Below are 24667 nucleotides of genomic sequence, written 5' to 3' on the forward strand. Positions count from 1 at the left end.
TTGGGACTCTTCCTTCTACTAGGTTGGGTTGCCCATCTTGATATGAGGGTTTGTGCTTAGTCATATTGTATCTTGTTATGCTGTATTCAGTGGATATCCCTAGGACTCTTGCCTTTTTCTAAAGGGAAACTGAGGAGGAGTCGATCTGTGGAGAAGGGAGGTGGGGAGTTGGAGGAGAAACTGCAGTTAGGATGCATTGAAAACACCCCACTCCCACCCCCAACCAAACATCAACAGCAGCAGCAACAACAAAAGAGCCTGGACTTCCGTACTGCTGAAATTGTTGAAGGAATGTTATTACTTCATGACTGTCAACACCTGCTGGGTGATGTCCTCTTTCATCTCCCAACTCTGCAGAATATAAATGTGTTTCCCTCTGCTCAGGGATGTCTGGTTTTAGAAACACATCCTCAAGTCTACTGCTGATATGCGTCCCAGAAACGCTGGGTTCTTCCGTTACGACCACCAGTACCTTCCCCAAAGCAGAGGACCAGCATAGGGCAGAGCAGACCTGAGACCATGCTCACTGTTAGTGCTGTGCTGTTTAAATGCTTAAAAAGCTCTGCTGTTGAAGCATTAAAAAAAAAGCTGTTTTAGAGTTTATTGTGTGAAAAATCTTGGTTAGCTGCTTGCTACTTCATTTAACCAAAAAAACCAGAGTGGGTTTATACCAGCCATGAAATATCCTTTTGCATTTTAACTAATGGATTAATGGTGCTAATAAGCATTTCGAGCAAAGGAAGTGAACATAATGAGATATTTATTAGGCAGTTTCTACAATCCTGTTAAAAACAAACAGATTGTAGGCCTTCATCCTCTCCCCTGGTCCCTCTTCTCCTTAGCCCCCCTCCTCTACTCCTCAGATTAGGGGAGCCTCCCCAACAACCGACACCAGCACATCAAGTCACAGCAGGACTGAGTGCATCTTCTTCCCCTGTGGCCTGGTGAAGCAGCCCTGTCAGAGGGAAGTGATCCAAAAGCAGGCAACAGAGTCCATGTCAGAGACATCCCCTTCCCTGTCCCCTTTCTGGGGGACCCACATGAAGACCAAGCTGCTCATCAGCTCTGTATGTCTAGAGAGCCTTGGTCCAGACCATGCATGGTCCTTGGTTGCTGCATCAGTTTCCATAAGACCCCTAGGTCCAGGTTAGCTGACTCTGTTCATCTTCCTGTGGCGCTCCTGTCTCTTCCAGATCCTTCTGTTCTTCCAATTCTCCCTGTGCTGGACTGAATATCTGGCTATGAGTCTCAGCATCTGTTTTGATCCATTGCTGGGTAGAGCCTCTGAGAGAGCAGCTATAGAAAGCACCTGTCTGTAAGCATAGCATAGTATCATTAATAGTGTCAGGGGTTGGCATTCTCCCATAGGGTGGGTCTCAGGTTGGGCCAAGCATTGGTTAGCCATTCCCTCAATCTCTGCTCTGTCTTTATCCCTGCACATGATGTAGGCAGGGTAAATTTTGGGTAAAAGTTTTTGTGGGTGTGTTGGTGTTCCTATTCCTCCACTAAGATTCATATCTAGTAAGAAGATGGTCTCTTCACTTTTCATGACCCCTGCTACTCGAGTCAGAGCTAGAGTCACCCCCATATCCTCCCAGGCACCTACTCTGTTGTGAGTTTCCAAGTTATCTCAGAGATCACGCCCCACCCCCCCGCCAGTTCTTTTCTCTTGGTAAGCCTTCTGTCCTCCACCCTCTCTTCCCACATTTGATCTCCACCTTCATTTCTTGCTCTCCAATCATTAACAATAAGTTTTGCCATATCATTTCCTATGCTGTATCAATACCCAGAGTTTCCTGATTCTTTATGTGTTGCAAGGAAATGCTATTTGGCATCAGTCAGTTTTCAAATACTTACCAGTTGATGGGTGTAAGGCTCTATCTCATTGGTTCAAAGAGTATTTCCTATTCTTTGTGTGGTTTGAACATATTTTCATAGAAAGATCAGGTGTGGTCATGTTATTTTACATCAAAGTCTGCTCACAGACTTTATTTTTGATGAGTTTTCTATTTGTCTTCATAGGAATGCATATTTATTGTAGATACATGTTGGAGGATGTTTTATGCACTGTGTATTCTGTTGCTGATTCCTGTACCCAGAGTTCTGGTTGCAGTCTGGACATGGGCATTGCCATTATTATTGAAGCATCTGCTGTTGTCTAAAAATTGCTCTCCATCACCTCTGATTGGTTAATAAAGAGCTGAACAGCCTATAGCAGAACAGGAGAGTTAGGGAGGGACTTCTGATCCCAGGGAGGGGATCCAAAGTGGAGCTGGGAGGAGAAAGTCACCATTGAGGGAGTTTCCATGAGGACATGGATGGAGCAGGAGCATCCAGGGTGAGACAAAGATGGCAGGTACTGGGACATGTGGCTGGGAAGTAGGCCATGAGGGAGCCTGGTTAAATAAGCCTAACAGACTCCACAACAGGCCTTGTCTCACTGAGCCAATCTAGGCCTAAGTTTCTGCTTCTCAGAAATAGAAACCAGTTACAGGAAAACCCACAGAAAATGGGCAACCAATCAGAACTGGTCAAGACATCTGGCCACGGGAGATAAGGTTGCTCAACTGCTGGTTTAAGCAGGACCCCAAACTCATGACTAACTCCTGACTCAGCACCAGCCAATTCCCAGTGCACCCATATCAGCACTTCTAGTTTACACCAATGGAAATAAAGATGACCTAACTTTATCTGGAGTTCCCCAACTGGCTTTTAAAAGAACCTTCTAGTTCACCTCATGGTTGCCATTCTGCCTAAGTGGTGATCCCTGCATGCTGGACTTCTGCAGAAATAAACGCTCTTTGCTGTTTGCATACTGAGTCTGATGTCTGACTTTTGCAAGACTTTTCCCCCCTAGTATGTTATTTGCCCATTTGCATATTGTTCTTTTTTTCTTTTTAATTAATTAAACATTTTTATTTTTTACATATACATTTATATTATTATACATATATACAATAGACTACCTATAGCAAGAAGAACCATGACACAGTCAGGAATTATATAAATGTTACATTCTTAGTGTTTTGGCTATTTGTATTTGACAGCCTTGAAGAAAACATCTTTACTATCTTGGTGTGTCTAAAATGCTGAATGTAAATCAATATTCATCACATATTGTCATTATCAACTTAAAACATCTATTTAGACCTAATACCATCTTAACTCCTAAACAACTAAGCTTCATTTTAAAACTGAGATACCTGGTCTTCAACTCCATCAGAGACTTGAGAAGGAATAAACTTGATTACCTGTGTATGTCTGGAGTGCATGTTAGTAACTTTCCAAACGAGAAGATGACAGAGATGGTTTGCTACCTGAATAATCACAGAAAACTCTATAATGGTGGAGCATCTTCTTCAGCCTTCTGGCCCAATATATCTGACAGACACATTTGTGAGGCAGGAACTATTGAGGACTTGCTTACCCTGTCTTGACAGAGTTGGGCCGCCAACTCTGCCTGTATCCACCCTTGATCTTTTAAAGGCAGAATTCTGTCTGTGATAGAAACGACGACATTTGCCCAGTGGCTTGTTTGCCACATTTGAAGCCATCTCCATAAGGAGGTTCTTTGATGCTCATCATCCTCTTTGAGGTAGGCTGGATATTGCCAGGAGTTAACCTGTCTCATTGTCAGTAAATCTTAAAATAATAAAAATATTTTAAATGCCGTATTCTGCACGTCTCTGAGGTTTTTGAAGACCTTATCTAACTATCCTACCTTATGTTTCTATAGAATCAGATCTATCTGCCACACCTAAGATGTATATTCTTGTGATAAAAGTAGACTAGTAATTGACATGACCATCATTTGGTCAACTAAAAATTACCTTGTATAATTTATTTATCCTAAACAGCCTGCAATAGCACTTTCAAAGTTTTGGAAGTAAACCTTGTATTATAATTGAGTTATATGGGTACAATACCATGTATATATAATGTGTGAAGAATAATCTTACATTTGAATTCTATACCACTGTATCTAGAATTAAATTTATTTTGCATGTATATACAAAATTTTATACCAGTGAATTAAAAATAATCTTGTGAGTGACAATTGAGGCATTAAGTTGAGGAGTAGATTCACTAATCTACTTTTTGTTCTATCTTCCCTATATATTTCTATATTCCCCCTTTTTTTCTTTTCAACCCCTATCTCCAAACCTAAGAATGTAAGATAAAGGAAAAGAGAGACCTTGCTGAGTCTCACCTTGTTTTCTCTCTAAATAAGACAAATAATAACTTGTAACCAACTCCCATGATAAAAGCTCTCTATAGCCCAAGAAAGCAACCAAAAACTTACCCAACCCCTCCTTAAAGGAGATGGGGCATTGTTCTCTTAAGGTTTCTTCCAGCTGATTTGGGACAGATAGTACCTTTGTAGGGGCCCAAATAAAATTTGGGAAATGGTGGTCCAGCACTTGTGGTTCAGTTTCTAAATGTTGAGAAATTCTAGGCTTAATTAGAGTCCTGTGTGGGACCGTCTGAAATGTTGGGCCAATTGAGATTGGAAGTTTTTCCATACTGTTCTTAATTGAACAGAAATCCTTTTTTTGGCACTAAATGGGTCAGAAGTCAGTTGGTTTACAGCTGCATTTTAAGGCGCACCTAACTATCACTTGGCTACATTTACCTCTATTGGTGTAGCTCCATCTTTTATGTTTGGATGTTAATATATCTGTAGTTTGTATTATGTGGCAAAAGGCAGGACTCTGCTTTTATGTTTTCTTGCATTGAAGAATTTCCTTAACACAATCTAAGCAGTCTATTGATTCTATATTTATTCATAGTACAGTACCACTTTGTTCAGATATCAAACTTCCATTGATAGTTCAGTATTCTTACAGGTTTTCTTTATGTGTCCCTTCTAAATGTCACAGCTCTGTAGTGTCACTGACCTTGTAAAGCAGGCTACCCACTCCTTCTCGCCATAATTTATATTTCAGGGCCCAATTAACCTCAGTTAATAAAATAAAACCTTTATTTTAATGACATTTCTTTCTCTACATAGATTTTAGAGTTTCTTAATTCTTGCTATTTTCTGTGAAAATGAAAATTGACTGTGATTTTATTTGTTATTAATGTGATCTGCTATAACAAATTAACACTGACTTGGTAGCTTAAACAATTTCCAGAACAAGTTTCCATTCTGATAGCTGGAGCCCTGAGCTAAATAGGGCTTTTTTCCTTCCTTCCTTCCTTCCTTCCTTCCTTCCTTCCTTCCTTCCTTCCTTCCTTCCTTCCTTCCCCCCTTCTTTATTCTTGAAGCCCTTACCCTTATAATCTAGTTATGTTTCAGTGGGCTCTCAACTGCATATCATCATCTTGCTAGGGTTAGTATTTAAGTGTATAAAATTGGGGGAGCCACCAATATTCATCCCATTGTACTCTGCTCCTTAGCTCCAATTTCACATTGTCACATGCAAAATAAATCCGGCCCTTCCCACATCCTCTTCTTCTGACTTTCTCTAGTATCAACTTAAAAGCCTAAGGCAAAGCCTTATCTCGATATCACTCATACTGGGCCTGGGCATGACTGAGTACAGTTCACACTGCTGCAAGTTCCCAGTCATCCCAGGCTAACTGTTCTGTTTTGCTCATAGACTGCTTAAAACTAGAGGAATTTCTTAGGTAAATCACAGTTTTCTGGTTTCTCTGGGAACATTAGAAGAACATTTAGCCCAATAGGCATTCCTATTTAAGAACAACTGTCTAAAACTGTCTAAAACGAGGAGGCAGATGTCTCCATTTCCTGTGGACTGTCTCCTGATACCACATGAGACTTCTTGCCTGGCCTCCAAAAGCACTTACGTTTGCGGTCCTTGGTTTATTATTTCAGCTCCTTTGCTTTTCTCTCTTTCAGTCACCTCTTATTTTCATTTCCTTTCTAATTGGCTGGTCTGTGTCACCACATTGGGTCATCTCTAGATAATTCAACCTGATTTTCTAAATGTAATGAATCAATATAAACTCCAAACTTGGGATTACTCCTGTATTCTTTACAAACAGCCTAATAGTAACCATCTTAAACTCTTGAACCCACCATCATCACTTTGTGATTTCTAACTAATAAATATTTAAATCTCTCAAAAAGAAATGAAATCTAGTGTGAGTATGAGTGCTCACACCATGCGTGCACATGGAGGTGGCATCTAGTGTGAATATGAGTGCTCACACCATGCGTGCATGTGGAGGTGGCATCTAGTGTGAGTATGAGTGCTCACACCATGCGTGCATGTGGAGGTGGCATCTAGTGTGAGTATGAGTGCTCACACCATGCGTGCACGTGGAGGTGGCATCTAGTGTGAGTATGAGTGCTCACACCATGCGGGCACGTGGAGGTGGCAGGATAACTGGCAAGAGTCAGATTTCTCTTTGCACTACATTAGCTCTGGGAAACAAACTCAGGTTGTCAGGTTTGATGGCTGTCACCAATATCTGCAGAGCCATCTCACGGACTTTTGCCCTTTTATTATTATTTTAAAAAATCCCTTTCCATGCCTACCCAGATAATCTCGTGGTTCTTGGAATAAGCAATATCTTCAAGTATACCATTATATGCATTCCTTTGGGTAATCTGTACTTGTAGAGAAAGGTAATATAGTGAGATGGCCTCTGACGTCACAATGCCTGGATTCAAACTGGGGCTTTGAGGTTTCTGAATTACTTTAACTATAAATCATTCATCTAATTTCTAAACCTTCTTTTAAAATTATTTAAAATTATTTTAAATTACTTTAACTATAAATCATTCATCTAATTTCTAAACTTTCTTTTAAATTATTTTAAAATCTAAAGTTTTCTATTTGAAAAATATTATTATGTTATTAGTTATTTGAGATTTTTGTGGACTGTGTTTTGATCCTGTTTGCCTCTTACCTGACTCCTCCCAGAGCTGCCTCCCTTCCCTGCCCACGCAACGCTGTCTCCTCTTCCTTATCCCATCAAGTCCAATTTTTCTATGCATCCAATGCCGCCGGATTTTCTTAGAATGCCTTTGCTTGCTGTCTTTGTTGTTGCAGCTATTTCTCTGTATTGTAGTTGATTATATCTTTTCTTATATCTCTTACTATAGAGATAATGGTAACAGCGCTCTGTAAATGGCAGAGGCAGAAGCCAACTTCTGCATGACCATAGCATTAACATAAAGCGCACGGCCTGGCCCACCCACATGTCACTTCAACAGTACTTACTGAACACGAAGCGCTAAGGTCTAGGTCTCCAGCAGCACACAGAGGAGACCGGGCTGTTGGCCTCACAGCGCTTACTTTGTAAAAGAGTAGCCAAGCAACAAACAGAAATGAGTTGGTCAATTGAGACTGTGCTGTGTTAGAGAGGAAGTGATTGAGTCACAAAGAAATCTTGCAGGGCAGAGGGAAAGTAATTTGAGAAGGTTCCTGAAAGGGCGTTAGTGGAATGAGTAAGTGGAAGTAGGGAGCTAAGAGCAGCGACTGACCTACCACATGGACAGTAATAAGTAGAACCCACCAAGTCTTCAAGTCTAGTTTGACACTCTTCACTCAAGCACAGAGATTTAACACTTAAAAAATAGTCCTCAGAAAATAAGTTATGGTTGCTAAAGATAAATTCCTAAATAAAAACTCATTGTAATATGTATTTTTAAAAAGAAAATTGATCAGTGTGAATAGTAAGTTGGCATATAACACGCTGTTCTTGAATCCTGATTTAGGCTTATGTCTAAGAATTTGGAGTAAAGTGTGGGCATTTATTCAGTATTTACTATCACCTAGTATTTGTCAGACACTATGTGAGTGGCGTCTTCCCTCCTCTCGGCTTTCCATTGTTTTCATGAAAGAGATTATTCAAATGGTTTGAGAATATTTTAAATTAATATAGAATCTAATGAAAATTTTATTTTGAATCTGTATGTGAATCGTCATTCAAAATCATTTGAGTATAAGCACTGGGTACTAAACAAATTATCAGTCTTTAGGTGATCTGAAAAACAAATGTTGAGGTTTTTGGTCTGTGTGAAAAGTTTGCTCCATCTTTGTAGAAAGTTATACTCTTTTTTTTCCCTCAAGTGTTTACACTTCACTGTCTAATTCTTTTTTGTGTTTGTCAGATAATTGATATAGGAGAGAGTATAACTATTCCAGATGAATTTACAGAACAAGAAAAGATGTCCGGAGAATGGTGGAAGCGGCTAGTGGCAGCAGGGATAGCAAGTGCGATCTCACGGACGTGCACGGCACCTTTGGACCGCTTGAAAGTCATGATGCAGGTAGTTTGCGTGCCTTAGTTACTCCTGAAGAGTTGAAGTAACTTGAAGAGTCCTTGATGAGTAAAATGTAAAATTTAAATGCCTGGAAGATTTCGTAGTACTTTTCATTGAAAGTTTATGTTTTCTTGAATTTTTAGTTATTTTCTCTTTACTATTAAAACATTTCTTCATTTTCTTCAAGAAGCTCCTATGGTGTTTGGAAAGATTAATCTTGAATGTCAGTTCATTGAGATGAGCCTAACAGATTGGCAAAGCACCCGCCAACGTGCAGGGACCCTGCTAGATAAGGTTGAAGCCTTACTTCTCCGGATAGCCATTTTGTGTTTGGTCTATGAAGGTAGTCACCCTTTTCTTGGGAAGGGCTCCCATTCCACCTGATATGATAACCCCAGATTTTGTGAGGAGTGTCACATAGCCCTCAAGGAAGATTACAGGCATGACCCTTTCCTGATGAGGAACCTTTTCAACCAGCACAGGGAATTCCTGGAAGTACCCCACCCTATACTGAGGAGATCCTAGCCTCCAGCAAAGGACCTTTAATCACACCTAGAAGACATTCCCTCACCCCCAGCATAATTGAGTACTGTTTTCTCCTTCTTGTGATAGGACCCCTCCTCCCTCACCTTATGGCATGTAAATGAGGCACTGTACCACTGTATGTAGATTAAGTATCCTGGTACCTTTAGCCCTAGTGAATCAGACATTCATCCTCAAAACCCCTCCCCACTGCCCAAGGTTTATAGATAAAGGTTGGCTGGCATGCCCAGTGGCTCTCTCTTGCTCACCATTCCTCTGAGACCATCTGAGACTCCATTTATTCTGGGGGCGGGGAGATGCTGCTGGATGCCCAGTGGTTAGGCAGCAATGGCAGAACTGCCTTTGTAGCTGCCTGGGCCTGCAGTATCACCAAGGCTGGTTTGGTGCTAACCTCTCAGGGAAGCACTGCCAGGCCTACATCTCACTGGACCTGCCTGCCAGTGGGTTTCAAACATCACCTGCTTCCTCTGCAACAGCTTAAGCAAGGAGCTATAACACGTTGGGTATCAACACGGGCCTGTGGCACTCCTGAGTCTCCACTGCCTTCTGATACCACCACCCTCGTTCTAAAAGAGTTAAACTTTAACACTATGTGGCAAACTCATTTTCCACTTGCCTCAGAGAGACTGTGAACCTGGCCTAGTGCCCAGCCTCGGGCCTCACCCTGAGTGCTCTATGCTGCCCCTGAGCAAGAAATGGGACCTTGAGACCTTTGACCTCCAGGTCCATTCGTTCTCATCCAGAGGCAAGCAGCTCCTGGTCCGACCCGCAGGCGGTGGGATCCATGCCACACTGCCGGATGCTGAACAACATCAGGGCATTTGCAGAAGGATTAGCTAAGAGGGAGCAAGCACCCTGAAGATGGGCAGCACCATCCCACAGGCTGGTGGCCTCCATGGAAGAAAAGGAAAAGGGGATCTAGCCGGCCAGAGCAGGCATTCTCACTTCTACCCCCTGCCACATGATGGGAACTCCACTGCTTTGCTGTCACGAGTGAAACCTCTGAAGATGTGAGGCAACAGAAGCTCTGTGAGCTGCCTGCTTTTTCTCAGTGTGAAAATGCTACCCAGTGCTGTGCTGTGGTTAACTTTAGCTTAAAACAACAGTAGGTCTACCCCATTAGTCTGTTGTTCAGAAACATAGATAATCTACCCAATAATAGTTAAATACTTGCTAAATACTTTTTCTACAAGAATATAAAAATCAAGAAAAAGGTAGTGAATTAAAATTAGTAATTAAAATGATATGTCTGAGTATTTTTTTGTCCTTTGTTGTTTGGGTTATATTGGTAGCCTTTGGTGGTGAATTTTAAATAGTTTTTATAGTATGCTATGATAATTGTGTAAAACTGTAATGTTACCTAATTATGAACTTTGTAATTTATCTATAATTATTCTTCATTCTTTCAAAATCTGTGGCTCTGCTTAAATATTAAGTTTATATGCCATTTTAAGAAAATATTATTAAGAGAATATTATTTTGGATTAAGGGAACTTCATTCATTCATTCCATACGTATTTAGCAGGTATGTTACATATTAGGTACTTTACTGGGCATTAGGTGCTGTAGTAAATTAGACATATTTTTTACCATTAGAGGAATTACATACAATACAGCAGGGAAAATAAATAATTAGGTAATAAATATTAAATTGCTATTGCATAGCCAGACAAAAATCACACTAGTTCTGTGAGAACACCAAGGGGGATATATACTATTTTATTTTTCCCTATTTTTTCTCATGTAGATGTATAATGATAGCTTGGTTAATTTATCCAATGGAAATAAAGGCTTTAGTTTAATAATCTAAGCATAGGAAATATACTTTAGTATATGGTAATAGGACAACTAACCCATTATCATTCTAAATGTTTGATTCCATATGTAACCCATAATTACTATCGACTAGAATAGTAATTGAATAGAATTATTCAGTCAGGAAGCTAAATTTGGACAATTGTTATAAAATCAGAGTTGAAAATGTTCTGTTACATTTTAAAGTAAAAAACCCAGTTGTCCCAGTAATAGACCTGTTAGAAAAAATTTAAAATTATGCGTAAGGGTAAAGACATGAACATGTTCAGTGCCACACAGATGGAAATGTGGTTGAGAGGTGACAAAGATGGATAGAGGGCCAAAAGGGGAAATTAAGGAGGAAGATATCTTGTTGTGTGTAAATTGCATACTAATTATATGCTAGGGGATAGAAATGAGAAGATGAAAGAGCATAGTTTTTTTCCCCCAAAATTTACGGATATATAGAATGAATATGTGATGATGGTATGGTACTGGAAATAGTAATTGTCATTTTAGAAGTTTTACTTTGTACAACACAGAAAATGTCTTGTAGGGAAACAGGGCGGGGCTGATTAGTTCTCGAAAGGGGTTGCACGTGGGTCATTGGATCAGGAAGCGTGAAAAAGCACGCAGCAGCATCTGCAGTGAAATAGTATTTGCTAGACGTTATAGGGATGTTGCACCCATGACCTTACCACAGCTGTGAGTGCATGCGAAAACCCATAGAAGGTTGAGCCAGCTAAAACCACAGCGTGGACCGCAGGGGATGGAGTGGGGTGGAGAGCTCCTTCATGAAATCCCCCTGAGAGGAACTGGTGACAATGGATGGCTGCTGGGAGAGGGAAAATCAGATGCTGCCCCTGAGAGGCTAACTGTGACCCAGGTGATGGTCCTAGACCCGTGCCCATACATGTGGGAGAGGCTGACTGTACCCCAGGTGATGGTCCTAGACCCGTGCCCATACATGTGGGAGAGACTGACCATACCCCAGGTGATGGTCCTAGACCTGTGCCTGTACATGTGGGAGAGGCTGACCGTGCCCCAGGTGATGGTCCTAGACCTGTGCCTGTACATGTGGGAGAGGTTGACTGTGCCCCAGGTGATGGTCCTAGACCCGTGCCCATACATGTGGCATCAAGTAGACATATAGTGGATTAAAAAGCACTTGAAGCGGAGAGGGAAAAGTGATAGAGGGGAAAAGGGAGGAGATGAAGGGGAGGAAATGGAGGTAGAGCTGATAAAAAAAAAACAAACCCAATGTACATGTATGAAATGATCAAACTAAAGAAAATCCACATAAAAATATGGAGCAAATTAGGATAATGAAAAGAATGAAAAAAAAAAAAAAAAAAAAAAAAAAAAGGAAAGGATTAAAGCATATAGAATTGGAAAAGGATGTGAAAAAGAAAAGGAAATATAGAAAAAGTAGAGAATAAGGAGGGATAGTAGCTAAGAAATGAATTATTTTTTTCTTTTTGCAGATTTATTTATTATAATTTATTCATATTACATCCCAATTCTTATATCTTCACTTGTATCTTCCTGTACCCATGTTCCTACCCGCCCTCCCTCTTCTGCCCTATTCCCCTCCCCTAGACCTCTGACTACAGGTTAGGTCTCATCTGGATAGCCTGCTCTCCCTTTTTCTGTGTGCTCTACTGGCCTCCCCACCAAGAGGCACCAGAGTTCAGTCAGAGGCAGTCCCTGCTCTCCTTACAAGTGTGGAGAGTGTGCTGGATCTGAACAGGGGCTCTAGGGTCTCTGCGTGCAGTGTCCTTGGTTGGCGCAACAGTTTGTGCAGGCGCCCTGGGTCCAGATCCGCCAGTCTTGATGGTCTCCTTGTGGGGCTCCTGAACCCTCTGGGTCCTTCCATCTCCCCACTCTTGCATACCACTCTGAGAGCCGTGCATGGCGATACATGCCCTTAATCTCGGAAGTGGAGGCAGGAGAATCAGGACTCTAAGGCCATCCTCAGTTACGTAGCAAATTTAAGGCCAGACCCCATCTCACACTTTTTTTTTAAACCATAAAATGACTAACCCCCACAAAACCACAGAAAAACACAGAAGCAGACATTAGCTGCCTTCTAAGTCCCACAGATGCCCTTGTTCAGGGGACTCAATTGCAAAGCACCGCAACCTGGCACAAACCCAGAAATACATTATAGTTGTGGAGGCTGAAGGCCCAGTCATGTTGTCAGCAGGGCTGGCTGCCCCAGGGTGCTGAGGGGGTCTGCTCCGGACAGCTCTCCTTGACTTGGATAAGGCTGTCCTCACTTCAAGCTGATCTGCGAAGACACCATGCGGATAAGACCACACCCCGAGGGCACAGCTTCAGGATATCGATTTTGAGAGCTACAGTTCAACCCATAACACCGCGAGGCCCCCGTGTAGTCACGGCTGGCAGTTGGCTGTATTTTCATCCAGTTCTGCTTTCAACGCATAGTTCATTGTGATCTTTAATATTCTTGGGGTGTTTTTGGTAGCAACGACACACTTTGCTTACGCTGAGGGTCTCTGATAATTGAATTAGTTCTGTCTTCCTTAAGTTGTCTTTATTTTTCTTTGATGTTTTAGATTATAGTAGCCTTCTCTGGAGGAAATTTTCCCTTGGGTACCTTATACTGTAGCTAGTTCTAAACCCTAGAATAGTGTATCTTATTCTGTACATACAAACACACGCAATAAAGTTTAGTGTATGAATTAAGCACAATAAGAGATTACCAACACTAACACTAACGTAGAGCCATCATAATAGTATACTCTAGAACAAGTTACATGACTTTCATCCTCTCATTTAAGGAAGTCCTTTATATGTCTCTGGACTACGCACGCTGCAAACATCAGTACGGCTGGCCTTGGGGACCTTAAAGTAGTAGAAGAAGGGATACATGGGCACTATGGCGACAGTGTAGTAGTAGTTCTGTTAACTGAGAGCTCCAACTGGTTATTGGGTATGTAAACTATACCATGTGGATACGCTGCACAGAGATGGCTCATGACCCTGGAAGGCCAGGCAGAGTTCGGCTGTGGGTGATTTCATCATCTGCGCTGACCAGCATGCGCTTTAAGGCACAAGAAGTGTTTATTTCTGTAATTTTACTTTATTTGAAACATGGGACTCAAAACAACGGGTAGAGGGAAGACCACTATGATTTTTATGTGTCATTGGGGACAAGAAAAATACTAACATTGCTTTTATATGACTGAAGGAAAATTAAACTGCTGTTGAAAGTTATGGAGCATTTAGATATAATTATTTCACCAACAGCGAAATGATTTTTATGTTACCACCAAAATAAATTGATAAGCACGTTTGTTGTTTATTTTTAGGCCCGTAGTTCAAACATGAGTAAAATGAGTTTGGTTAACGAGTTCAAGCAGATGGTAAAAGAAGGAGGAATTTTTTCTCTTTGGCGAGGAAACGGTGCAAACGTTTTTAAGATTGCACCAGAGACAGCACTCAAGATCGGGGCTTATGAACAGGTAAAGTGTGATTGACTATGGGACTTTAACTAGTCATGTTTTAAGTTTAAGTTTTAAAAGTTTAGACTTTTGTGAATGAGAACATAGTGTATATAACCAACATTGCCAATGTAAGTATTACTGGTTTTACTTTTATTTGCTTCCTTCTGAGAGTCCTTATTTCTGTAAGAGTTATTCTCTGGGTTCTATTGCATTATCATGGCAGATCTATGACTATTGTTTTTCAAGCTAACTGTCACAGCGTAAGAGGTGTTCATAAGACAGCTCACAATTGCTTTTTCTTAGAACCGTTTGAATTTTTTTCCAGAGGTTTCAATTCATTTGTTAATGAGTCAATAATTAAGCTTTTTATTTAGTAGAGACAAAGTTGGGAAATGTGTACTGAATCTCAAAGTTTTTCAGTCTGATTTAGGATTTTATTTTTGCTTAAATAATTTTCTTTGAGATGAAACATCAGCTTTCAAATACTGCAGTTCATTTGGGTTTCATAAGAGTCTAAGAATGAGTTTTTGGTAAAAAATGGGAAGTAAGAACATGTTGGAGCCTTGAGGAAAGAGGAGAAAATATGAAATAATCCCAGAGAGTCACAGTGCAGATAGAGCAAGGACCTGGAACATGATTGTTGGTAGCAAAGACCAGGTGAAGTTAGTAGCCATGAATATAGAGTTGTGTCAGGCAACAGGTAGACCCATGAGATCTTAGGTATGATATCTTTTGAGTTTTGTCACTTTCATTTATTTCAGTGTTTGTTAATGTGCCTATACGTGAGTGAGGCCTTATACTGTAGTCTGGGGATAGAGGAGAAAATAAGACAGATATCCACTCTGCCCTTCCAGATTCACATCCTGTCAAAAGTCCATGTTGAAAAATTCAGGGATGGTTCATCTAAATGAAAATACCAATTTAAGAGACAGAAATACTATGTTGCAAATGTATAAAAACGGCAGGCCAAATGTTCTGGACTCTGTCATAAGCATGCCACCCTCACTACTTAAGGGGGTATACCATGACACAGAGAACACCCCAGGTAACACACTGTTGTTACTAACCACAGCTTTGTAGATTTCTAGTGTGCAGCCCTGGTGAGCTGGGACGGGTATCCTTTCCCTATTCTGTGCAACTTTTGATGAGTGACAAACAGTAGCCTGCTTCACACTTTCCCACCCTGCTTCCTGCTGGCCTATCCTGGGACACATTGCCTTGTAGGGTCAACAAGAATGAAGAGAATGCCACAGAGGGTGGGAAAAACGAAGCTGTTCCTGCCCCGTTGTGCTTGTTTTCTTGCTGTTTAGAAGCCCTGCCTCCCCCCCAACTCCCCTGCCCCCTTAACCTCCAGGTTCTCAGAGGCTCACTTCTCTTGATTCACAGCAGAGAACTTTGTTGGGCGACAGGGGTTGCACAAGGCTAGGTCAAGTGAGTTGCAGTGAGACCGCCTTTTACATTTCTGGACTGTGTGTGAACTCCTTTTCCCAAAGAGCCTGCTATAGTTTCTCCCCATTCAGCGTGTTCTGGGCACTTACATTTGACTACTTGACCACATACTGCTTTCACAGAGTCTTTTAACTATATGTCTTAACAAATTGCACTTTTCCTGTTTCAACTTTGTTCATATTTTCTCTTACGTTTTTTTCTCCTTTTTATGGAAATTCTTTCCAGAATCCATATCTTGGACTTCCTTCCCCAAGAAGAAACTCACTTTAGCATTTCCTTTTCCTGCTCGAGTCTGCTGGTTGCTTCTTACCACTTAATGTAAATTAGAGGTGGCTCAGGAGGATGTGACAAGAGCCCTCTCACAACTTTACAGAGAAGTTCACCACTCTCTCACACATGGATGGAAATCCGAGGAAAGGCAGTTTAGGGACAGTGCAGAGATGCCCTGTAGGCAAAAAGAAATACAGTCCCTTCCAGCTCACTATCTGTCATCTGTGTTGTAGTCTCCATTGTCCTCAGTCAGAGATAGAGTTCCAGCAATCATACCTGATTTCCAGGCAATATTTAGGGAAGGCACCAAAGATGGATATAGCCTTCTTCCCATCCAGAACACTTTGCAGAAGTGACGCGGAGCAGTGATGCTTTCATACCATTAGCCTAAACTTAGAGGAGTGAACAGCTGTAGCTGGAAAGGAATTGAGGAATGTAGTTTTAGTTGTGGGACAAGTAGCTGCAAATGAACTTATTTCTTCGGACAAAGGAGAGAATGTATATTAGGGCACAACTAGCAGTTATTCTCAGTCCGGTTTTGTCTTTCCCTGTAGGTCTGTTTTATTTTTTTTAATTAATTTTATTAATTTATTCATATTACATCTCAATTGTTAGCCCTTCCCCTGTTTCCTCCCATTCTTCCCTCCCTCCCACTTCTCCCCTTCTCCCCTCCCCTATGTCTGTGATTGAGGGAGACCTCCTCCCCCTATATATGCTCTTAGAATATCAAGTCTTTTCTTGGTAACTTGCTATCCTTCCTCTGAGTGCCACCAGGTCTCCCCATCCAGGGGACCTGGTCAGAAAAGGGGCACCAGAGTTCGTGTGAGAGTCAGATCTCACTCTCTACTCAATGGTGGAGAATATGCTGTTTGTTGGCTAGGTCTTGGTAGGGGTTCGACGCTTACTGCCTATATTCTCCTTGGCTGGTGCCTTAGTTTGAGGAGGACCCCAGGATCCAGATCTGCCTGTCATAAAGTTCTTCTTGTAGGTTTTCAGGACCCTACGGGTCCTATTATTTCCCCATTCTTCCATGCTACTCTCGCCTAAAGTCTCAATAGGATATCCTCTCCTCTGACCTACTTTCTCGATAAGTAAAGATTTTCATGGTACGTATCCCTTGGACTAGTGTTTTGATATAAGTGAGTATATACCATTTGTCTCTTTTTGCTTCTGGGTGAACTCACTCAGTATGATAATTTCTAGATCAATCCATTTGTCCACAAATTTCGGGAATTCCTCGTTTTTAATAGCTGAGTAGTATTCCATAGTGTAAATGTACCACAGTTTCTTAGTCCATTCTTCTACTGAGGGACACTTAGGCTGTTTCCAGCAGCACTGGCATTCAGTAATGGCCAGGCAGTGTTCTGGAAAGGAGCCTGTACACCCTATTCTAAAGTAGCAGCTTTTCCTGGACAAACAGTTTAAAACAGACCTACAAGTATAGCTTCCTTACTATACTCCATGTGACAAAAGAGCCTGTCATGTTAAGTTTGTAATTATCTAGTCAGCAAACACACTGCTGTTCATGTGTAAAGCAGTGTGCTAAAAGGATACAAATACAACCACAACCCTTATGTATGTTATTTGCATGCTCCCTATGATGTAACACTTTCATGAATAGACTTAAGCAATTTAACACTGCTATTGAATTATTCCACAGGGAAAAAAATAGAAGAAAAAGCTGAATAGAGAGCTTTAGCTTATCTATTACATAGAAACTAAAATTTAGTATTGTGTTAGAGTATGCTAATGTTCAGCACCTGCTATATATTTTAATAGGGTTTATACTATTAGTTAACGTTATAAAGCTTGAAAGAAATATGCTTCAGTAATACTGTATATTTTAATATTTTTATTTATACAGTATAAGAAATTTCTTAGCTTTGGCGATGCTAATTTAGGAGTTCTTCAAAGATTCATAGCTGGTTCCATGGCTGGTGCAACTTCCCAAACCTTTATTTACCCCATGGAGGTATGTCTTGTTACAGCATTTTCAGTAATATCACGCTATTAGTGCAACTAACAATCAGAAGTGATTTCCAGTTCATTATAACTTTGAAAGATTTGAATCTTGTATGAAGTGTCAGCCTCAATAGCCTTTGTTGCTAAGATAAATGGTATTGTCTACAGACAAAGAAAATACATTCATTTATTTAGCCACTCGTTAGGCAAATGTGGATTGTATGGATGCTAGGTTGAAGGTACTTTGCTAGGTGTCATGTAGGATCCAAGGAAGAGTCAGATGGGGTTTTGATCACGTATTTGATAGCCTAAGAAGGGAAAATGAAACAGCTACAGCAGTATTGATGATCCAAAATTGAAAAAAGCTAGTGGCCTAGAAGATAGCTCACTATATAGCACTATAGAAACTCAAAGGGGAGAGAATGTATTTATTTCTAGTTAAGAATTCAATAAAAGACATGACTAGAATGTGTGCATGATCGTGGCGCAGGCTTTGAACATGAGGATTATAAAGGCATTTTAGGTGAAAATAACAGGTTGAACAATGGAAAGGAAGTTTTAGGAGCTAGACATTTAATTTTAGACTATTTTTGTTTGTTTTTGGGTGTTTTATTGTTGATTTTTGTGTTTGCTTTTTTGAGATAGTATCTCATTCTGTAGCTCACTGTTCATCCGGGCTGGCATCGGGCTTATGGCAGTCCCCTTGCCCTGGTCTTGCGAGTGTTGAGACTAGAGGCATAAGCCACTAGGGATGCTATAATTTGTAAACATGGTAAAACAGACCTTGCTAGATTGCTACATGAGTTAGGTGAATCTAATTAATACATCTTTAGTACACTCTTTCACACCTAGGTGATAAAGACCAGGCTGATTTTAGCTAATACTGGAGAGTATTCTGGGATTATTGATTGTAGCAGGAAGCTTCTGCGGACAGAGGGTATTCAGGCCTTCTGCAAAGGCTACGTTCCCAACCTGATGGGCATCATACCATATGCAGGCTTAGACCTTGCCATCTTCGAGGTGAGCTCATTCTCAAAGTATGACGTCACGTGTTATATTCGAAAATGGGACACAAGATTTTTATTCTGAAATATAGATATGGCTTTGCATGAAATAGCTTCTGATCAGGACTGAAACAGTATTTTTATTTGTCTTTCTCTTAGACATCTGGTAATCTAGTAATTCTTTTGTAACTCGCTTCTTGGCAGTGATGGTTCTAGACATAACTTCTGATGAGGCAGTGGTTCTCAGCCCTGGGTGTGCATCAGATGCACCTGCTTGTGGATTTTTAAAAGAATCCACTCCTTGGCCACATCCTGAGGTGTCCTAATTTAGTTGTCCCAGGAAGGGCCTAGGATTCAGATTTCCTTACTACCCAGTAGAATCTGATGCACAGGTAAGATTGAGAAAGCAGAACTATTCTCATGTGGCTGTGAAGGTTAGAATCTCGGGAAGGGATAAACGTGGGCTAGGGATGAAAACCAGCATGGAAGGAAAAGCCTGATGGTGCAATGCAACAGACCAGAGCACGGGCGTTTCACGGGCTTGCCCATTTATCGGTCTCAGGACAGGTTTAATGTTGGCATAAAAATGGTGTTGGTGTTAATTTCTGTGAGACTATCCAGAGGTTTTGCTCTGGTCTTTAAAGTCAAAACAATAAAAGGAAAACAAAAAAGCAGAGCTAGGCAAAAGCCACATAAGAATCATAGACATGCAAACACAGACTGCGGAGCTCTCAGGTGCTACACTTTATTTTACTTAGAGCTGCAAGACCAAAGGTCCTTTCTTCTCTACCAGCTTCTGAAGAATTACTGGCTAGAACACTACGCAGGAAACTCCGTGAACCCCGGGATGGCGATTGTGCTGGGCTGTGGTACACTGTCTCACATTTGTGGCCAATTAGCCAGTTTTCCCCTGAATGTTCTTAGAACTCGCATGCAGGCAGGTGAGTTTTTATTATTATTTTTATTTTTTTTTTTTAATTTTAGTTTGGTGAAGTCATCACTAAGGTAAGAAATATGTTTTAAATAAGTAGGAACTGATATTTTTAAAGGCAGCAAACCAATAGAACTGATAAACAAAGGAAAAGCTAACCAATATAAAGGACTAGATCTGAATTTATTATTATTATTTTCAAGACTTATTTATTGTATTTCATATGTATAAGTATGTTGCTTGCATGTATCTACATATACTGCATACATGCAGTGCCTGAAGAGGCCAGAAGAGGGCATTAGATCCCCAGGAACTGGAGTCATAGATGGTCATGTGCCTCCGTATGGGTGCTGGGAACTGAACCTGGGTCCTCTGGACAAGCAGCAAGTGCTCTTAACCACTGAGCCATCTCTCTTGGAACTTTTTATAAGTTTCAGTTTTCTTTTTCCTCCAAAGGTCTGTCTGGAACCCTCTTTACAGAGATCTTAATTAGGAAGTACCATGCAGAACAATAGAAAAGATTTGTTTTCTTTAAACCAAAAGCTAATCCACAGAGACACATCACTCCTGGTTTTGCTGTTCCTGTTGTGAGCATCTTCGGGACTCAATGAAATTCAGTTTGCTCAGGGAGGAGATAGTAAACAGTATGTGTTTTGCTTTTCTTGGTGAAATGTTAGAGATTTAGATTTCAGTATTTTAAAAAATCACTTCTCAAAGAGGAAAAATGTAACACAATGCTACAATCCTGAGTAAGTTAATATGCTTCTACTTTTTCTCGTTCTCTCAGTTAGGCTTTGGGTCCGATTTATATCACACTTGGGATGGAGACTTTCTTTACCCAGTAGCACTCATGCCTTCTATTAAACTGCCCTTCAGCCTCACTTCCAAATGCCTCCGTGAAGTGTCTCATGAAAGACTTACTTGTTGTTCAAGGCAACTTTCTGCAGTGATGGGAATCATTTATATCTGTACTGCCTGGTGTAGGAGCTACCCAGTATATGTGGCTGTCAGGCATTTGAAAGGTACTAATATGACCGAAGAATGGAAATTTTATTAAATTTAAGTAGCCACATGCATAGTCACTACTTGTGGTGGTTTGAATAAAATGGCCTTCATAGGCCCATAGGGAATGGCACTGTTAGGAGGCATGGCTTTGTTGGAGGCAGCGTGTCACTGTCTCTTCCTGCTGCCTGTGGATTCAGATGTAGAGCTTTCAGCTCCCTCTCCAGCACCATGCCTGCCTGCATCTACCATGCTTCCTACCATGAGCACAATGGACTAAACCTCTGAACTGTAAGCCAGCCCCAGTTAAATGTTTTCCTTTGTAAGAGTTGCTATGGTCATGGCATCTCACAGCAGTAGAAACCCTAACTAAGACAGAAGTTGGTATCAGGAGTGGGGTATTGCTGTGATTGGCCTGACCATGCTTTTGTTTGGAGGAATGTGCACTTTGGGGCTTTGGATTAGAAAAGCAGTTGAATACTTTTAAGTGGGCCTTAATGGGCCACATGCTAGTAGGAGCATGGAAGACAGTTGTGTTGATGTTGATTTGAACTGTGGGAGCCTAACTCAAAAGGTTTTAGAGGAGAAGAATGTTAGTATGTGACCTAGAGACTGTTGTGGTACTTTGGTGAATAATGTGGCTGTTTTCTGCCATTGTCCAAAAAAAAAATCTGCCTGAGGCTAAAGTGAAGAGCTTTGCATTAATTGCAGTTGCAGAGGGATAATTCAAAATAGCCTAGTGTGGACTCTGTCATGTGGCTATTGGTGGCCATGCTTATGCAGATCTGTAACGAAAAGGAGCAGGCTGAGCAGGGAAAAGTTACAAAAATTTACACTTTGAGGAGAAAACGGGCACCAGGAAGCAGAATGGAGTTAAGTCCTGTGTTCAAGGAGATAAACAGGTGAAAGGAAGTGCTGATGTCTGCTGGAGTAAAGGGCGTGGTGACATCAAAGCAAGATCTCACCTACTTAAGCTTTCAACTGTGAAAAAGGCTTAAAGAAAAGCTTAGAGCCAGATGTGGTGTTGCACACCTTTAATCCCAGGACACTGGAGGCAGAGACAGGCAGATCTCTTGAGTTTGGGACCAGCCTGATCTATAGATGGAGTTTCAGGGCAGCCAAGTTTAGGCAGTGAAGGAAACTATGGAAAACAGAAAGCTGGTGAAGATGAAAGTGAGCGTGGGGCCATGTTGCAGCCCCAGCAAGCAGCAGGACTTGGTAGTTTCAGCCACATGGTTCTGGCTTTAGAGTCAAGAATATAAAAAATGGGTTATAAAATCTCTCTTTATGACCAATGAAAGCCACTGAGGTTGGGGCTATACCAAGGCTGCCCCTGTATGAAGGCCCAGAGAGGCCATTGTGTGGAGCTATAAAAGGAAAGCCTGGGCTGCGTTGGAGACCCCAAAATATTAGATGCCAGAGTTGTGGGATACCTGCCAATGAAAGCTGCTAACAGGAGGAGGAGAAAATGTGTGTTGAAGTTAATAAAGATGGAAGGAGTTGGAGATCTGAGGAGCATTTGGACTTCAGACATGGACATGCAGTGTTTGGAGTTGGCCCAGCTGGTTTTCAGTCTTGCTTTGGTCCAGTATTTCCTCACTCTGCTCGCTTTTGGAATTGTTATGTATATCCTGTGCCATTATACATTGGAAGTACGTGATGCTTTTTTATTTTGATTTTATAAGGGATTGCAGTTGAGAGATTGCATGAGTCTCTGAAGAGACTTTGAACTTTGGACTTTTCAACAAGCTTGAGACTGTTATAGACTTATGGGGACTTTTGAAGTTGTACTAAATGACTTTTGCATTGTGATATGGCTACAAGCCTATGGGACCAGGGAGTGGAATGTGGACACTGCCCTAATTGAACACCATAAGATCATCCTATTAGGAGTAACGTGTGAAATGATTTCAGTTTCTATAACTTCTCATTATCTTTGGACTAGATGAATATGTAAATATTAAATACTGAGTTACACTGTTTTTTAAAATTTTATAGCCATGCTGGAAAATGAAAGAATACCTATGATGCGGCTCATTCAGGAAATATACACTAAAGAAGGAAAGAGGGCATTTTTCAGGGGTCTCACCCCTAGTATCATCAAGCTGCTTCCTGCAGTGGGCGTTGGCTGTGTGGCTCACGAACAAATGAAAGTGCTTTTTGGATTAACCTAGAAGTGGAATATCAAACTGCCATCCTTGTCATAACCACTAAGGTATAAGATAATACCTGGCTTGTAAGATGATCCTACTTTTTCCTAAAGAGAAAGAAATGTCAACTAATTGTAAAATTACTTTGCCTTTGTTTATTATAAAATATAAAAATTCAACAATAGTATCGATAAAGTTATTTAATAATTTCAAACCCTTTATTATCCACAGGTTTTTTTTTATTTTACATTTTGTTTTCTTGTCCTTAATCTTAAAACTAGGTTTTGATTGGATGTTAATATATCATACAATGACATTAGAAAATATTTGGTAAGCTATGCAGGAGTTTTTGTTAGAACTTCTCTTTTTAAGTTAGGCTTGAAAATGTTTTACACAGCAAAGCAAAAATCATTGCCTTTCACTTTGATGTTATAGTTAATCTCCTCAGCAAAATAGGTAACCCACTTCATAATTCTAGAGTATTATGGATCGGGTAAGGTGGTTGGTTTGCCATGCATTTCCCCTTCTAATCCTGTGTCTCCTTCAGTTCTGCACATCTGATCTCCTTCACCCTGATCTTTCTAGGCCTCTTTGCAGACAGGAGCTGCCTCCCTTGCCTTGCCTGGGGGACTTCCTGTAAACACATTTTCCACAAACTCTGGAATGATTTGCTCAGGGCAGCAGCTTCTCTTTCCTGCCACTGTGAGAAAGGTTGGCTAACATTTCTTAATTGTTTCAGTCTGTATCCTCAAGAGTAGCTACTCATTTCAGCCCTCTCAGGTAATCTGATTGAAACTAGTTGCTGGGACTGGAGGTGAGGCAGCTGTCTCCTCCTGGGGGGAGGGGAGACCTAAGTGTGTGACTCAGAGCCAAGTATCTCAGAAGTGCCTCTTGTGAGTCATTGCTTTTTATTTGCAGTGTGAATGGGAGCGTCAGGAGTCATGAAATTGACTGAGCGATCATGCGTTCACTGTTACAATACGCTAACTATTGTCAGGGCTCTGTTAATAGTCATTATCAGTTGTACAAAATGAGCAGTTACACTGTGTCATTTTCATACATTATACTGTGCTCTTTTGTCACATTCAACAGCAAACTCTGGTTAGAAAGTAAACAAAGGACTTGGATAGACAGTTCTTTGAAGAGAATATACAAATGGCACAGATAATCACAGGAAAGCTGCATTGACATTCCTTACCACAAGGAAAGCAAATTAAAACTTAAATGAAATCTCATTTTGTGCCATTGTGATGGCTCTTAGTAAGAAAACCCTGGAAAACAGCAAGTGCTGGTGAGGATGTGGAGAAACTGGAACCCTGTGCATTGTAGCTGGAGCACAGAGCAGCCACGGTGGAGAACAGTTCCTCGGTGGAGCTCATAAAATGAAAAGCAGAGTGATTGTATGATCCAGAAGATTATACTGTTTCAAAAACAATTCAAAGCAGGGTCTCCAGGAGCCACGTGCTCATCTTTGCTCATAGCAGCATGGCTTGCAGTCACCCAAATGTGCAAGCCGCCCGAAAGCCCATCTACAGGTGGATAAACTGTGGCATATGCAGTAGAATGCTATTTCTCCTTTGAAAGAAGATCCAGATACATATTACAATATGGATGCACCTGGAAGATATTACGCTAAGTGAAAACAATTAGTTCCAAAGGCTAAACACCGTATGTTCACCTTGTGAGGTGCCCTGAGTGATTAGGCTCATGGGGGCAGGTGGAGCTGTGGCTGCCAGTGAGGGGGAGGCGGTGGCATCTGAGGTTACAGATGGCTGGGAACCGCCATGTGGGTGCTGGGTAGCAAACCCAGGTCCTCCAGAAGAGCAGCCCAAGTCACATCTCTAGCCCCTACC

General features: G+C 41.1%; 1 protein-coding gene across 1 annotated transcript in view; it reads left to right on the forward strand.

The window, feature by feature from the left end:
• Nucleotides 1–22838, forward strand: part of LOC127206480 (calcium-binding mitochondrial carrier protein SCaMC-1-like) — a 46237-nt gene extending 23399 nt beyond the window's left edge. The window contains exons 5-10 of the mRNA XM_051165755.1: nucleotides 8087–8245; nucleotides 13912–14064; nucleotides 17630–17737; nucleotides 18580–18747; nucleotides 19525–19672; nucleotides 22663–22838. Of these exons, the coding sequence (XP_051021712.1) occupies nucleotides 8087–8245; nucleotides 13912–14064; nucleotides 17630–17737; nucleotides 18580–18747; nucleotides 19525–19672; nucleotides 22663–22838 (912 nt within the window). The remainder of the gene's footprint in view (nucleotides 1–8086; nucleotides 8246–13911; nucleotides 14065–17629; nucleotides 17738–18579; nucleotides 18748–19524; nucleotides 19673–22662) is intronic.
• Nucleotides 22839–24667: the final 1829 nt, after the last annotated feature.

The sequence above is a fragment of the Acomys russatus genome, chromosome 23 (assembly GCF_903995435.1).
Source record: "Acomys russatus chromosome 23, mAcoRus1.1, whole genome shotgun sequence".
Taxonomy (NCBI): domain Eukaryota; kingdom Metazoa; phylum Chordata; class Mammalia; order Rodentia; family Muridae; genus Acomys; species Acomys russatus.